General features: G+C 36.6%; 1 protein-coding gene across 1 annotated transcript in view; it reads right to left on the bottom strand.

The window, feature by feature from the left end:
• The window catches only part of dpy (fibrillin-like protein dumpy), a 474963-nt gene that overhangs the window by 147469 nt on the left and 313306 nt on the right, over positions 1–14188 (bottom strand). Inside the window, exons 91-92 of the mRNA XM_083128311.1 lie at positions 7178–7501; positions 6224–6541 (exon numbers count right to left, since the gene is read on the bottom strand). Of these exons, the coding sequence (XP_082984437.1) occupies positions 6224–6541; positions 7178–7501 (642 nt within the window). The remainder of the gene's footprint in view (positions 1–6223; positions 6542–7177; positions 7502–14188) is intronic.

Below are 14188 nucleotides of genomic sequence, written 5' to 3'. Positions count from 1 at the left end.
CTATATGTTCTCCCTTAATCTTAATCTTACTATTGGGTTTGTTTGATTTGGTTTATTTTACTTGGCTTTTCTGCCACTTGTGGCTAATCTTGAAGATGAGGATGAGCGATGAAATTGATGAAGGGACACTTATAAAAGAACACCCATGCCTAGGCCAGGATTTGAACCTGGAATCCCTGTTGTTGTAGCATGCTGTGCTAATCACTCTGCGACAGAGGTCAGCTGGAGAGAGGGGTAAAGAACGTAAGTGTACATTGGGACTCATTTCTACAAGAGCAAAACTCATATGATTTCATTCCCTGAACTATTTCTGAAGTGTAGAAACTTCTAAGTGTCTTCCCCATGTTCTTGGTTCAGCAATCCATGTTAAAAACAGTAAAACAATAATGGGTAGATGACAGTGGCGTCTCGTCCCTTGGGGCTTCCGGGGCTTAGCCCCTAAAGAAAAACGGACGTATTCACGTAATTATCAATCACCATAACGCATAACTATCACACAGTCTTTTAAAAGGGGATTTTTACCCATGTAAATTCATCGTCTGTTGCAATGAATACGACAGCGCTCCTAGCGGCATTGATGTCAATTATCGTTTTCCGCGGCACGTCGCAAAGGAAGGCGTGGCCTACACCCACCTATGCTACAGTGAAGGTCACATGCTAGCAGAGAGAGGAGGGGAGAGTGCAATGGATTTGAGTGCTGATTCGGGGCTAGTTCCGTTGCGTCACGTTCGATCTCGCGTGTTGTTCTGTAGTGTTTTGGTGGCTTTCATTCACTATGTTTGAGTGAGTTTGGCAGGGTTCATGTTCGAACACAAATTGATGAAGGACATAGGCTGTCAATTACAAGACACAATGAATTTGTCCGGAAAAATAGGCATATATTAAATAGAATTATCGATTGCTTAAAATTCTGTGGTTGACATGAACTTGCTCTACGAGAACATAATGAAAGAGAACAATCTTTAACCAGAGGCATCTTCCCAGATTTATTATCCCTTCATAGAAGAGGGAAAACTAAAGAGGGAACTTCGTGTTCTTTATTGTAGTGAAGAGTTGAAAAACATAAACTCTATCAGTAGATTGCATTCATTTTTTATTTAAAATTATTTAGAGGGTACCTTTTCAGAAACAGTAAAAATGACAAACATAGTTTTAATAACTCCAGTGGCAACAGCTGAATCTGAATCTGAACGATGTTTCAGCACATTGAAGCGTATTAAAACCTGCTTAAGAAATGCAATGGGACAAGACAGACCAAATGCCTTGGCACTTGCTTACAATAGAGATTGAATACATTTCAAACATAGAGGGCTTCAACGAAAAAGTAATAACAAAATTTGCTGAGCAGAAGAACAGGAGTCAACGTTCGTAGAAAGGTATGTTTCACAACAATACCTGTTTCTTTTGTAATCATGTGAATTGTCATTATATTTTAAATTCTTTAAAAAAATAAGTCCAGTTTTGTAGTTTAGAAGAAGATAAATACCCATTGTTTTGTAATTCATGTAATTTGTCATTACATTTTAAATTCTTTCAAAAAAGTAAGTCCAGTTTTGTAGTCTAGAAGAAAAAATACCTATTTTTTGTAATTCATGTGAATTGTCATTATATTTTAAATTCTTTAAAAAATAAGCAAGCCCTGGCCAAATTTGAGGCCACGAGATGCCACTGGTAGATGATGTGCATGTGAATGAGTGCACTGTTATATTTTATTGACTTTAACATGGACTTCTGAACCAAGGACCTGAGGAAGATACTCCTTAGAAGTGCAGAAGTGTCGTCACAAAAAACAATAAACCACAGCAGGTACATAAAGAATTCTTCTCATTATGCAATGGCTGGGGTTATATGGGCAATCAGTAAGAACTCCACCACATATGTGACAATGAAGATGAATTGTGAATTGATGAAACAAATGAGGGAACAAGAACAATGAAACATCCATGGACATCTGGAAGGGGGAGGGGTAAGTTGGCCACACTTCCCCCGGGAAAATGAATGCCAACATAAAATTCTATATTCACACACATAATTTCATTTCATTTATGCAAAATTATTATGAGAGCATTACAGGCACATGATAACATCAAACTAAAGGAGTTTTTTGTATTGGTAATACTATTATGCAGGGGAATATACCTGGTCTCCCCCCACCCCCATCCTTGGAAAAAATCCTGTGGACTTACATCAAAACATCCAGTTTTTTTAAGCAGAACTCAAGCCTAGGATCTATGGCTCCATAGCATGCTATGCTAACAACTCTGTCATGGAGGCTTAGCACCACAGAATATGCTCAAAGTAGTAAAATTATACTATATAAAAATAAATCTGTCAGATTATATATTCAGTACATATTATTGAGTAGTTTTCTTCTTGGACATCAAATTTCTACATCTTCAAATTAATCGCAATGGCAAAGATGAATGGACCATTACAAAATATTAGGTTAGTCAAAAAGTAAATGCAATGTTTTTCTTTTCTTCCGTAGGTTGGCTGTACAGCTTTCTGCGCTTGCAAGCCGAAAAATAGTATCGTTGTCTTTGCCTGTGGCAGGTTACAGCATCATCACTTCAGTTCGCTCTGCAGTGTTGCCAAGTAAACATGGCTGCGCCATTGTCTGTGTGCACCACAGAAGAACAGCGTTCTGTAATCCGTTTTTTGTGGTCTGAAGGTGTACCAAGAGCTGAAATTCATAGAAGACTTTCAGCACAAAACGGTGACAATGTTTTACTGCTGCAAAGTGTTCACCAGTGGATTGAAAAGTTAAAAAGCGGTCGAACAAGTGTCAAGGACGAGGAAAGAGCAGGTCATCCAGCCACATCCACTACTGATGACAACATTGAGCAAGTCCGTGAGCTGGTTCTGAATAACCAACGAGTGACTGTTGATGAAGTGGCAAACCATATGCACGTTAGTCATGGTTCTGCATATGAAATTATCCATAACAGGTTCAACTTTCATAAAGTCTGTGCGAGATGGGTCCCTAAAGAACTCACTGACAAAACAAGCGAAATCGTGTGAGAACCTGTCAGCAATTATTGGACAGACATGCTAACGAAGGTGAAGCCTTTTTGAAATGAACCATCACTGGAGATGAAACATGAATCCATCACTTCGAACCTGAGAGCAAACGCCAGAGCATGGAATGGAAACACCCTGAATCTCCAGTGAAAAAAAAGTCAAGCGTCAACACTCTGCAGGAAAAGTGATGCTCACACTTTTTGGGACTCAAAAGGGGTAATTATGGAACATTATGTGGAAAAGGGGACAATAATAAACAGTGAACGATACAGTGATATACTTTCGAACAAGTTGAAGCCTGCAATTCGAAGCAAACGACGAGGTCGATTGTCGGAAGGCATTATTTTGTTGCATGACAATGCGCGTCCCCATACTGCCGCCAACACCGCTCAAACTCTTCAGAATCTGGGCTTCTAGGTGTTACAGCATCCTGCATACAGTCCCTATCTTGCCCCATCTGATTACCGTCTGTTTGGTTCACTTAAAGATGCTTTAAGAGGCCATCAATTAGACACAGATCAACAGGTGAAGGAAACTGTGCATACGTGGCTTGCTGCTCAACCGAAAACCTTTTTTTCTCAGGGTATCAGAAAGCTTGTGGAACGTTGGACCAAGTGTATTGAAGTCCAGGGGGACTATGTTGGAAAATGATATCATTGTAGGTTTTCTATTGTTGCTGTGAAAAATAAAAAAAAATGATTGCATTTACTTTTTGACTGACCTAATAATATCCATACTCCAACTCGGATCTATAATCTTTGATAACGAAATTGTGAGTTGTGCACTCAACATACTTGACCACAAAGAAAGGTTATCGTTTGTTTGAAAGCAGTGAATGTGAAAGTCATTCCATATCAAATCAACCAGTGACATGGAGTTAACTCATTTCTGGTAATAAGGAAAGATTAATATTTTAAGTTTCTTTGAGAAGAACTGTTGCTTAACTTTTCAAATTCTAACAACTGGGAGAAAAACTGATCAAACATTGCTGACTGACAAAGTTTTAAATAATATTTTCTCAGTTCCTGAAGCAGCTATAGTTTAAGCTCTCATTTCAACATGACTTGTTCCGAGAAGGAAAGAAAATTGGGCACCTTCTAATTTTACATTTTTAAAATGGTGCATGCAGTAGTTGTACTTCCAGAACTGAAGAACTGGTCTCTATATCAGCATATGGCAATACGTGTACTTCGATTATGTCTACTTAAAAATGTCCTATTACTATCTCTTTGCAATATAATATACATAAGGTATCACTATACAATGCTGATAAACTTTCATCAAGACAAACAACTTTTCCTGGAACTGTTTTGCTCGTTTAGGTCCATTTCCAATGCTATGAGCTCTCGAAAAATGACCACTTTTATCCTGTATATTTGCAGCCATTCATCGCGATTCACGGTTGCAACTGTGATTATTTCTTGAACTTCTATAGAAGATTATAATGCCAGCAGAGATGCGTACTGGCAGTGTGAAGTCAAAGGGTATTTAGTGTCTCCACCTCAAACAATGAATATAACTGGGAATTGTAGCCTGACGATGTGATTCAAACAAGTGTTCTCAGATTACCAGCCAGTTTATATATTAATTTCCTTCACTGTATTCAAAACATTGGAAGTAAATGCTGACCTAACCTGACTGGTAAACCGAGAACACTTGCATGTATTTATCACCATCCATGCATCACATTTGTGGATTAAAGAAGGGCTTTATAAGCTTTGTTGAGAAGTATTCATCCTCCAGAAGGTGGCTCTTGCAATGATTGGTCACACAGTCTGTCCTCTGTATAATAATATTATCACTTTCCAACAGTATAACTATCAGTGGCAACATGTCCCGCCCGCACCGTGGCCATGCAGTCTAAGGTGTCAGGCTTTGGGTTCTGCACGTATGTTTGAGTTTCCTGGCGGAGATGAAACAACTTTTCTCCTGAGATTTCGGCCTGTGTATGAGACCGGATTTCCCACCATCGTGAGGAAATTGGGGAGCTATGAATGAGTAGCATAACCTGGTCATGGAAACCTACAACAACGACTGTTGACCACATGTCACCCCGTAATTAGTTGATCTCCTACCTAGGCAGGTGGGAGTGCAGTGGGCAGTCTGTAGGCAGGCCCTGGCCCTCATGGGCTGTTGCATCACAGGTTATATCAGTGGTAACAATGAATCTGTACAACATGGCTGCATAAATACAGAATGAAAACTGCCATTTTTTCAAGAGCTTTAGAATTGAAGTGAAGCCTCAAAGAGCAGAACATAATTAAGAAAAATAAAGTTGTTGGTCTTGATGCCTGTAGATGCTGTGAAAGTTTGAGACACCCTGTATATATGTTAGACATCCAAATGTACAAGGTTCCTTCCAGAGAAGATGACGAGAGGAAGGTATTGTTCAATCTCTTTTCAGCACAACTTCAGTGAAGTGGAATCATTCAAAATAATGAAACGGACAGTTTCAAAATTGTCTACAGACATCCTCCAATCTTTAAAGAAACCCCCCAAACTGACCCTTGTAAATTCTCTAAATGCCTACATCTCTTATAAGCACCTTATATGTTGCAACGTTTAATTATTCTTCCCCTTCATTGTATGTATTTTGAGCCCCCTATGCATCTGCACTTAATCAACTTGGCGCATTTATTCCTAACGGCAGTAGGAAGAGAACTCATTTGTAATTTCCTTCTCTTGAAAGGTGGAAATGCAACATGCTCGCATACCAAACATAGCACTTTCAAGATACAGGCAGATATAGATGAAAATGCAACTAAAGAAATTACTAGAGTGTATTAGAAACAAGTAAAACTAGTAAAATATACAATAGAGGGAAGATAAGTGAGGGTAGTGGAAAAAGTATACATTTTTACAAAGTATTTATACATTTTCATGCAGTTTTCGTGCTCGATTTTTGTGAATGCCAACTTGCAAGAAAGTTTGCACATGTAGTTCGTATTTCTTACCCAGAGATGAGAAAGAAAACATGCACATTCATTTTTTCAATAAACGAACACATAACAAGAACAGGAAAAGAATAAAAAAGGCACATACACAAGTACGTCTAAAGAACATGCTACAAACACATAAAGAATAAAAATAAACATGCTAACATTTAAGACAGAGGCACACAGAACATGAAAATAAAAGTGTCTGTACGTTAAAAACGTGCAGTAAAATAGAGAAGTTGGTTACAGGCAAGTTTCATGCTTACGTGGTATAGGGAAACATCTGCTGAACGGATCACCAGTGTGACCTTGTCGACATCTGCAAATTGGGCTGTGGTTGATCACATCGCACTGTGCATTTTGCCCGCATGTGCCCGGGCAAGGATCCATGCATTTTTGGGCCATGCAAGCTCTATTCTGTGGGCACTCTGAGTTTGCAACACATTCAGGTCGACATGCTGGAGGGGAACCCACATAAGAAGGCATACAGGAGCACGCAGCCTGATCGTTCACGGTACGACACTGGCTGTACGGTCCGCAGGGAGATGGATTGCAAGGGTCTCCACGTTCGACCACCACAGGTGCTACACATACAGAAGAGTGATTCTTAGAGCCATGCAGAAACATGCGAAAAAAATACATACACAAGGCAGAAGAAACTTTGAAGAAACAAGTAAGATAATTCAAGGTTCTGACAACAGTGAAGTATTCTTAAACATGTAACATGTACATATTTTTTCATGCATCTAGTTAATTCCAGTCCTTGCGATCATCCTTATTGGAACTTAATTTTTTATTGTTTTACAGTTTCCTGTGGACAAGCTTGACAGTTAACACAGGTCAAAAAAACTCATGCACAGGAGTTTGCAAAACAACAAAAACCTGAAGTTCTAATGGAATTGGTGGCAAGGGCAATTGAAATTAACAAGCAGAAAAAGCAAGCAGTTTTACATGTTTAGAAATAAAAGATATACAAAACAGTGGTTTTGTAACACTGAACATGCAAACACATATAATAGATAAGAAAGTAACACATGCAAATTGTAACAAGAAATGAACATTTAAATCATGCAAAAATATTTACACAGACAAAAAAGAGCAGATAGATAAACATGAAAATAAGAGTGAGAATAAAGATAAAAGAATTTACAAATGTGCAATATTAGTACTTATAGTACTGAATTCAATGACTTTTATATATTTTTTTTTTTGTACTGAACGAAAACAATACTGCTTACTCGGTTGAGGCCTGCAGAATCTAAACGGATCTCCAGTGTAGCCAGGTTGACAAGTGCATGAAGGCAAGTGATTCACCATCTGACAGTCTGCATTCTGACCACAAGTGCCCGGACAGGAATCTTGGCATTTGTTACGAACACAGGCCCTAGTTGAAGCACAATCAGAATTCCGAATGCATTCTGGTCGACAACCTTCGTATGGATTTCCCATGTAATCGGGGAGACAGGTGCATGAACCAGCCCCATTCTGTTCCCTACAGACTGCGTTAGCACCACACGGGGATGGTACACAAGGAGTCGGTTTCTCTTGGGGCACAAGTTCAACTGGAATCAAAAAAGGGGGTTTCCTTTAGAGAGTATTACTTAATTGTTTGGTGAAATCGGTTGAAAGTTAGATGAGTGGATGATTATTATATTTTTGAAGATGAAATGATTATGTAATTCTTACATGATGAAATTATGTTAATTTAAAATATGAAGGCGGGATTTAAAGGTTTGCATCCTTGCCATGTAACTCCCAATTAACTACTGCAATTTGCTGTTAGCTACTTAACCAACACCACAAATTCATTAGGGACCTTGTATCCCTCAACTTGGTACTTAAGTTAATTTTTACTCTGCATAACGTAAGAAGCAATAAAAGTTTTTGCTTTTATATTTGCTTTGGATATTGCTTATTATAAGTACAGAGAAAAAACACTATTCATTTTCCAATTACAGATCCAGCATTAATGTTTCTTATATTCTCTAGAAACAGAATATAAGAGCTCAATTAGGAACATATTGCACAATTAAGATTTAACATTTCTTAATTGTGAGGCATTCCGACACAAAAGAAGAATTCAAACAATGTAGAAGAAACAATGAAAGTAAAGATTTATTTGAAGTCCACTTTATGAACAGATCAGCTAATTGGGACTGAACCTATTGTTTAAAGTGGGATCCAAACTACTATGTGCCTCCAGCAGGTATCAAACTCATGACCCCTTGATTACCACTCAACAGTGGTACCACTATCCCATTGGGGAGGCCCAGAAGAAGAAACAATATCATTTGGAAAGAAAAAAGTGAACCAAATGAAGATACACCTGATGTGGTGCTAGATGACTCAGAAAGGAGAAAGTACGTTCATAGTCCAAATACTATGAATACCATATACATACATACATACATATAACAGTAGTATGAAAGAAGAGCAACCAAGAGGTAAAGTGAAAGCTGCCAATAGACAAAGTAAAAATCGAATATTCAGAGAATAATCAAGATGGAGTTCTGCCACAACAGAGTGCACAAGATTAACAGGGATTTCATTTAATAATTTATTAATATCTCAGAACTTAAGTTGAAAAAGCTGAAACTATTAACAGCTGTTATCATAGCAAGTTGTTCTTTTTCTTCCATACTTGCGACTCCTGCTGAGAAACTTGTTCCAATCCAGTCAATATAATAGCAAAGGCAACTATTTCAACCATTCTGCAGCCAACATTAGAAAAAAAAGCGATGCAGACAACATCTACCAGCTTCTGCTTTAATTCGGGCAATAACATTCATAGAAATCTAGGGCCAGAAGAAAAGGAGTACACAAAAACTTCTGCTAATCTTATTAGATTGTCAAAGGTAAAGGCCAATCTGAAGGCAAATCAACATAAATAGCTTGGAAATGTGCTAATCAAGATCACTACACTATACTAAAGATGTGTAGATATCATCTCAGATAAAATCCATTTATAAGTTATTAACGAAAATCTGTTGTTAGTTATAACTCACAGCTGATGGATTTGTACCATCATATTGAAAATGAAAAAATCGTACTTGAAATAATAAATATTTGTGAGAATCTTTAAATTGAGTAAATCCTTGGTTCTTTGTAAACATGGTAACAAAAGAAGAACATGTGCATCAATATCAAGAGCTATTACCCATGTATTACTGACAGAACAATGTGAAGAGAACTGCACGAGAAACTAGCACCACTATGTATTGTAATGGCTCTATTTTAAGATGTTTTACAGCAGCTGAAACTCTCTACACTGCATTTACAGCAGCAAAAGACACGTTTATACTCGATCAGTGTTTCCATTATCTCCTCCATCTAACGCTGTTGCTGAATACTAGAAATCTTTATCCTCCATTGCTTCGAAGAACAAAAACTTCTTGTTTTAAAAAAAAATATATCATGCAACTTCATAATATACAGGGTGAATCAAAATGATGTTCCTGATTCCTTTATTTTTATTTTTATGCAGCAGAGGTAAACACAATTAGTACTCACAAAAAGGAAAACTCATTAAGTTTCTATTAGCAAAATTACAAACTTAAGGTACTTGCTGAAAAGCTATGAACATGTCAAGCAGGGAATCAAATTCCTCACAAACCTCCTTATAACATGTCGGAGTCAATTTCTATGATGTGCACACACTGTCTTTGTGAATGTTACTATCATCACAGAAATTGACTACAACATGCTTTGGAAGGAACTTTATTTCCTGCTTGTGCTGTGCTACACATGGAATGCACGCTCAATATTTCTAGTACAGTGTGTTCAAAAAGTGACGCAACCTTATGGGAAATCTCATGAATTGTTCTTGTTTCGTTATAGGTGCTGAATAACTGAGCAGCCATGGGCTATACGTTGCAACAGCGTATATTCATTGTGACAAGAGTACATCCGCACCAGCAGTTATGCTTTGATCCAGAGGGCCTACACAGAGAATACGGAACAGATGCTCCAAACAAATCCTCCATCAAGCAGCTGTACGACAAATTCCAGGTGAAGGGAAGTGTAGTGGACGCACCGAGAAGCGGTCGATCAAGGTTGTTAACAGAAGAAAAGTTGACCGTAGTGCAAGTTGCATATGTTGTGAGTCCGAAAAAATCAGTGTGATGCCTTTCAAGCCAGTCCGGGCTCTCCATTGTCAGTGCACACATGGCATTGAGCAAGTGTTTGAAATTGCACCCCTATAAAGTTAGAGTGGTCCAGCAACTACTGCCTGAAGACCTGAATAACCAAAAAGACTATTGTCGTTGGAATCTTTTAACGCCAGAAGGGAAGGAGCTCGATGATTGGTACTGGACTGAAGAGGCATGGTTCCATCTGGATGGATACAATAATGCCCAAAATTCTTGGGTATGGGCCAGTGACAACCCACATGTGATGAAGGAGTTGCTTCTGCATTCATAGAAAATTGGCATTTGGTGTGCCATATCACATAGTCACATGTTCATTACATTCTTTGAACAGACAGTGTCCTCTGAACGATATGTGATAATGGTGAGAGAATTTGTTAACACGTTGTCAGCTGAGAAGTTGGAACACACTTGGTTTCAACAGGACAATGCCACAGCCCACACAGCTGGGAACACAATGTGTTACTTGGAAGAGTGCTTTCCAGGACGACTGATCTCAGTGGGGTTATGGTCACCGCGATCTCCAGATTTATCGCCTCCAGACTTCTTCTTGTGGGGTTATCTTAAGTACTCCGTCTACGTTACTCATCTGTACAGTATTCTGAAATTGAAAGACAATATTCGTAGCTGTGTTGGTAACATCTTACAGATAACATTGAAAAGCGTTTTCAACAACGTGGTTCGTCGTGTCCACTTGTGTGAAGAACAAAACAGCAGTCACTTGCAGCACTAAATGTAATAAGAAATGTTTTCCCATAAGGTTGCGTAACTTTTTGAACACCCTGTATTTTAACTTTTGTGGCTTTGCTACAAATGCTGTAACTTTGTAATTTTCGTAAGTACCAATTGCATTTACCTCTCATACATAAAACATGAATTCTTAAAAAATCTGAAATTGGGAATATCTTTTGGCTCTTCTTTAAGGATATTGTAAGAATCTATAGCAACAAGCAGAACATGGTACAGGAACTAATGGTGAATTCTTATCCAATTCCTCTATGTCATTGTATGCTGGTGTACATGTCACAGAAAAATAACTACCGCAGAAACCAAAAAATGTCTTCCATGAAATGGAATGGAGATCTATAACTTCCCCTTCATGTTTTATCATTTTTTGGTAATGAAACGAAATAAAGATACTGAGCTAAATGAATAGGTATATAGAACCCTATTAAAAAATTACAGCATCCCTTAGTAATTTATAAATGATGATAAATTTTCAAAACATTAAGCTCTCCAAAACATGAACAAGAAATAAAATACTAAATTCATATGGTGCAGATATGTCAATTCATGCCTGCATCTATATTTAAAAAATACACTAAGATTTAAACATGACAACTTCATGCTTAAAGAATTTTCTGGTTCTAAATTTCTTGCAAATGCTCGAAATGAATAAAGTACTTCATTTCCAGTGTCAGTTTTCCGTCAATTTTCTATAACTTTATATAATGAGGTATTGCACTTTATGTAAATAAAATGCAAATACCAGATCTTATATTTATGTTGCTAAACTGCAATATTTGTCTAACACTGGATTGGTTTTCAAAGTCAACCAATCCAATGATTAGAATGGAAGCACTGCATTGATAAATAACCATTGGTTACTGGATAAAGAAATATTAGCAGAAGTGTGCATTGATTTCACAAATTTTCAAAAAGAAAATTATTACTAAATGAACAAGTAACTTCTATGTTTCACTCTTGGACAAAAAATCAAAATGCTGGTAATCTTTGTGGTAAAATGAATAATATCTCCTGTGCTTCATGTGAAGTGAAATAGGAGCTGTAAAAAGCAGAAAAACGAATGAGAAATGTGTTTAGACGATGAACTTCATGGATCTTGACTTAACTGTGGAAATAGAAGGTTTCACTCCATATACTGATCACCGGATTAAGAGAATCAAACAGAAAGTACAGAATCTTGAAATTTGTATTGATGATACAGATGATAGCTTGCCTTTATTCTTATTACATTCATGATAGTTTGAATTTCTTTGAACATTTGGTGGAACATTTAAAATGTTTTTAACATGTCAATGGAAGAAGTAAATCATATGTATTGATTATATCCACGAGAAAGAGTTAATTTCATAAAGGTAAATTAATTGTTTTTTTCTGTTTATTAGTGTTTATCAAGTAGACTGGGTAAACTGTCATGAAAGCCTGGAAATTTTCTACATGGATGAATTTTCCTGTGTGATAAAATTTGTATGGTCGACATGAATGAGACAGACATTCCATACAAAGTATGAAGATAAGTTTTCTGCACTATAAATGATGAATTAGTATGCCATACCTTTTCAATAAAAGATATACATAACTCTAAATGGATACATGAACAAAGAACTTGAGGAAAACAATCATCAGTTGTGCGGAAATGTAATCAACAAAACAACAGGGCATCACAGAAGGCATTCACTTCATGTACAATAGCTACGGATAGATGGCTAATCTGTAAGAATTGTCAAAATGAAGAAACATTAATTGAATTTGAATGTAATTTCCAGATAATGTATTTTCCACAATACGCTATCAAGGAATGACATTTTTGCCAAGGTAATTGATTCCTTCATTAGAAACGAAATTACAACTAATATGTTGCATCACTTCCAAGTACAAATTTGTGACACACGCACACTATACCTCTATATCCAGCACCAAATATTTACGACTGGTTAATTAGCAATTCATGCAGATCATGATCATAAAATATTATAATCATGACTGCACAAGAATTAACCAACATTAACTAACGTTGTGTTTATGGATGTAGAAATAGCCATCCATTTGTCTTTTGAAACATCATAAATCATAAAGTCTTCCTCCTTGCATTGAATTCTATGTTGAAAAAGAATCAGTTTTGTTCTTTACTGACATGAAGGCACTAATAAATTCAAGTGAAGCACAGAAATGAAGATTTATTGTTGAGTTCTATAAATTATTAAGAACAATATACTTGGTAGGCCTCAAATTTGAAGAAATGAAGGTTATAGTGCTGTAAAAAATTGTTTTCTCACAAACATAGTGAAAACTGGTCATTTTCCCCACATGCCTGAAGCAAATTTTTTGAGAATGTTTGACATAAAATGCAAAACATATGCACTTCAATTCATGTGTGTTGCGATGTTCATGAAGTCTTAAAGTCAAAACTTTAGAATTGATTTAAGAAGTCAATAATATGATGTACTGAGAAATAAAGCCAAAGAGAGACAGTTCATGGGGCATGAAATTAAGAGGGCACTAGGAATGTGAAAAGGAAATAGGCATGGCTTGAAAAAGCAAATGAAGATAGTCTAGATATTTTAGGGTATATACAAGTTAGAATATCAGCCCTCGGTGGATGTATAAAATGTGTTTGCATATTTTGATCTTGAGATATGATGTGTATATTGTTGGTGCCTTAATCAGAACACATGTGTAATTCATTTGTGTTGATACATTTCCAACTTATAAAACAATAGAACAGTATACAGCTTATGATGAAAGATTCCTCTCAGAGTATTAATATGTTTTTATCTTGAATGGAGAAAATATTTTAGTTGGCTATGTGTAAGGAAAAATGTATAGAGCATCAGATTAAATGTAAATATTGTTCTCATCAACCACCAAAATAATATTCAACAAGGTTGTACAACGAAGACTATTAGGCAGATAATCTTATTTGTCATTGAGAAATTAAATACAGAGCTGAATTAATTTAGAGAAATGGCTTCTGAAGAATGAAAATTCTTCACAAGTGCTGCCATTTTACTATATGGAATATGATGATAGTCAGCACAAGACATAGGAGTTGTAAAAGAAGGAATTTGATGATAATGTAGATGCTCGTCTAGTGATGAGTTAGAAAGTAACTTTTTAATAGTTATGAAAGAAACTTCAGCAAGTCAAAATTTCCAACAAAAGGCTTTTAAGTGATAAGAGGCCAAACAATAAAAAAATCATAGGAATGTTTTCCATTGCTTCACCTTGCCACAACTTCTTTGTATACAGTGAGCATTAACATTCAATGCAGTAGGAAGAATTTACGAATTATAATCACCATATACGTTTGAGTGCTTTAGAGCTTTTTCCTTGCTCTAACAA

Source organism: Lepisma saccharinum, chromosome 9, assembly GCF_977018435.1.
Source record: "Lepisma saccharinum chromosome 9, izLepSacc3.1, whole genome shotgun sequence".
Lineage (NCBI taxonomy): Eukaryota > Metazoa > Arthropoda > Insecta > Zygentoma > Lepismatidae > Lepisma > Lepisma saccharinum.
This window is presented reverse-complemented; position numbering and strand designations above follow the sequence as displayed.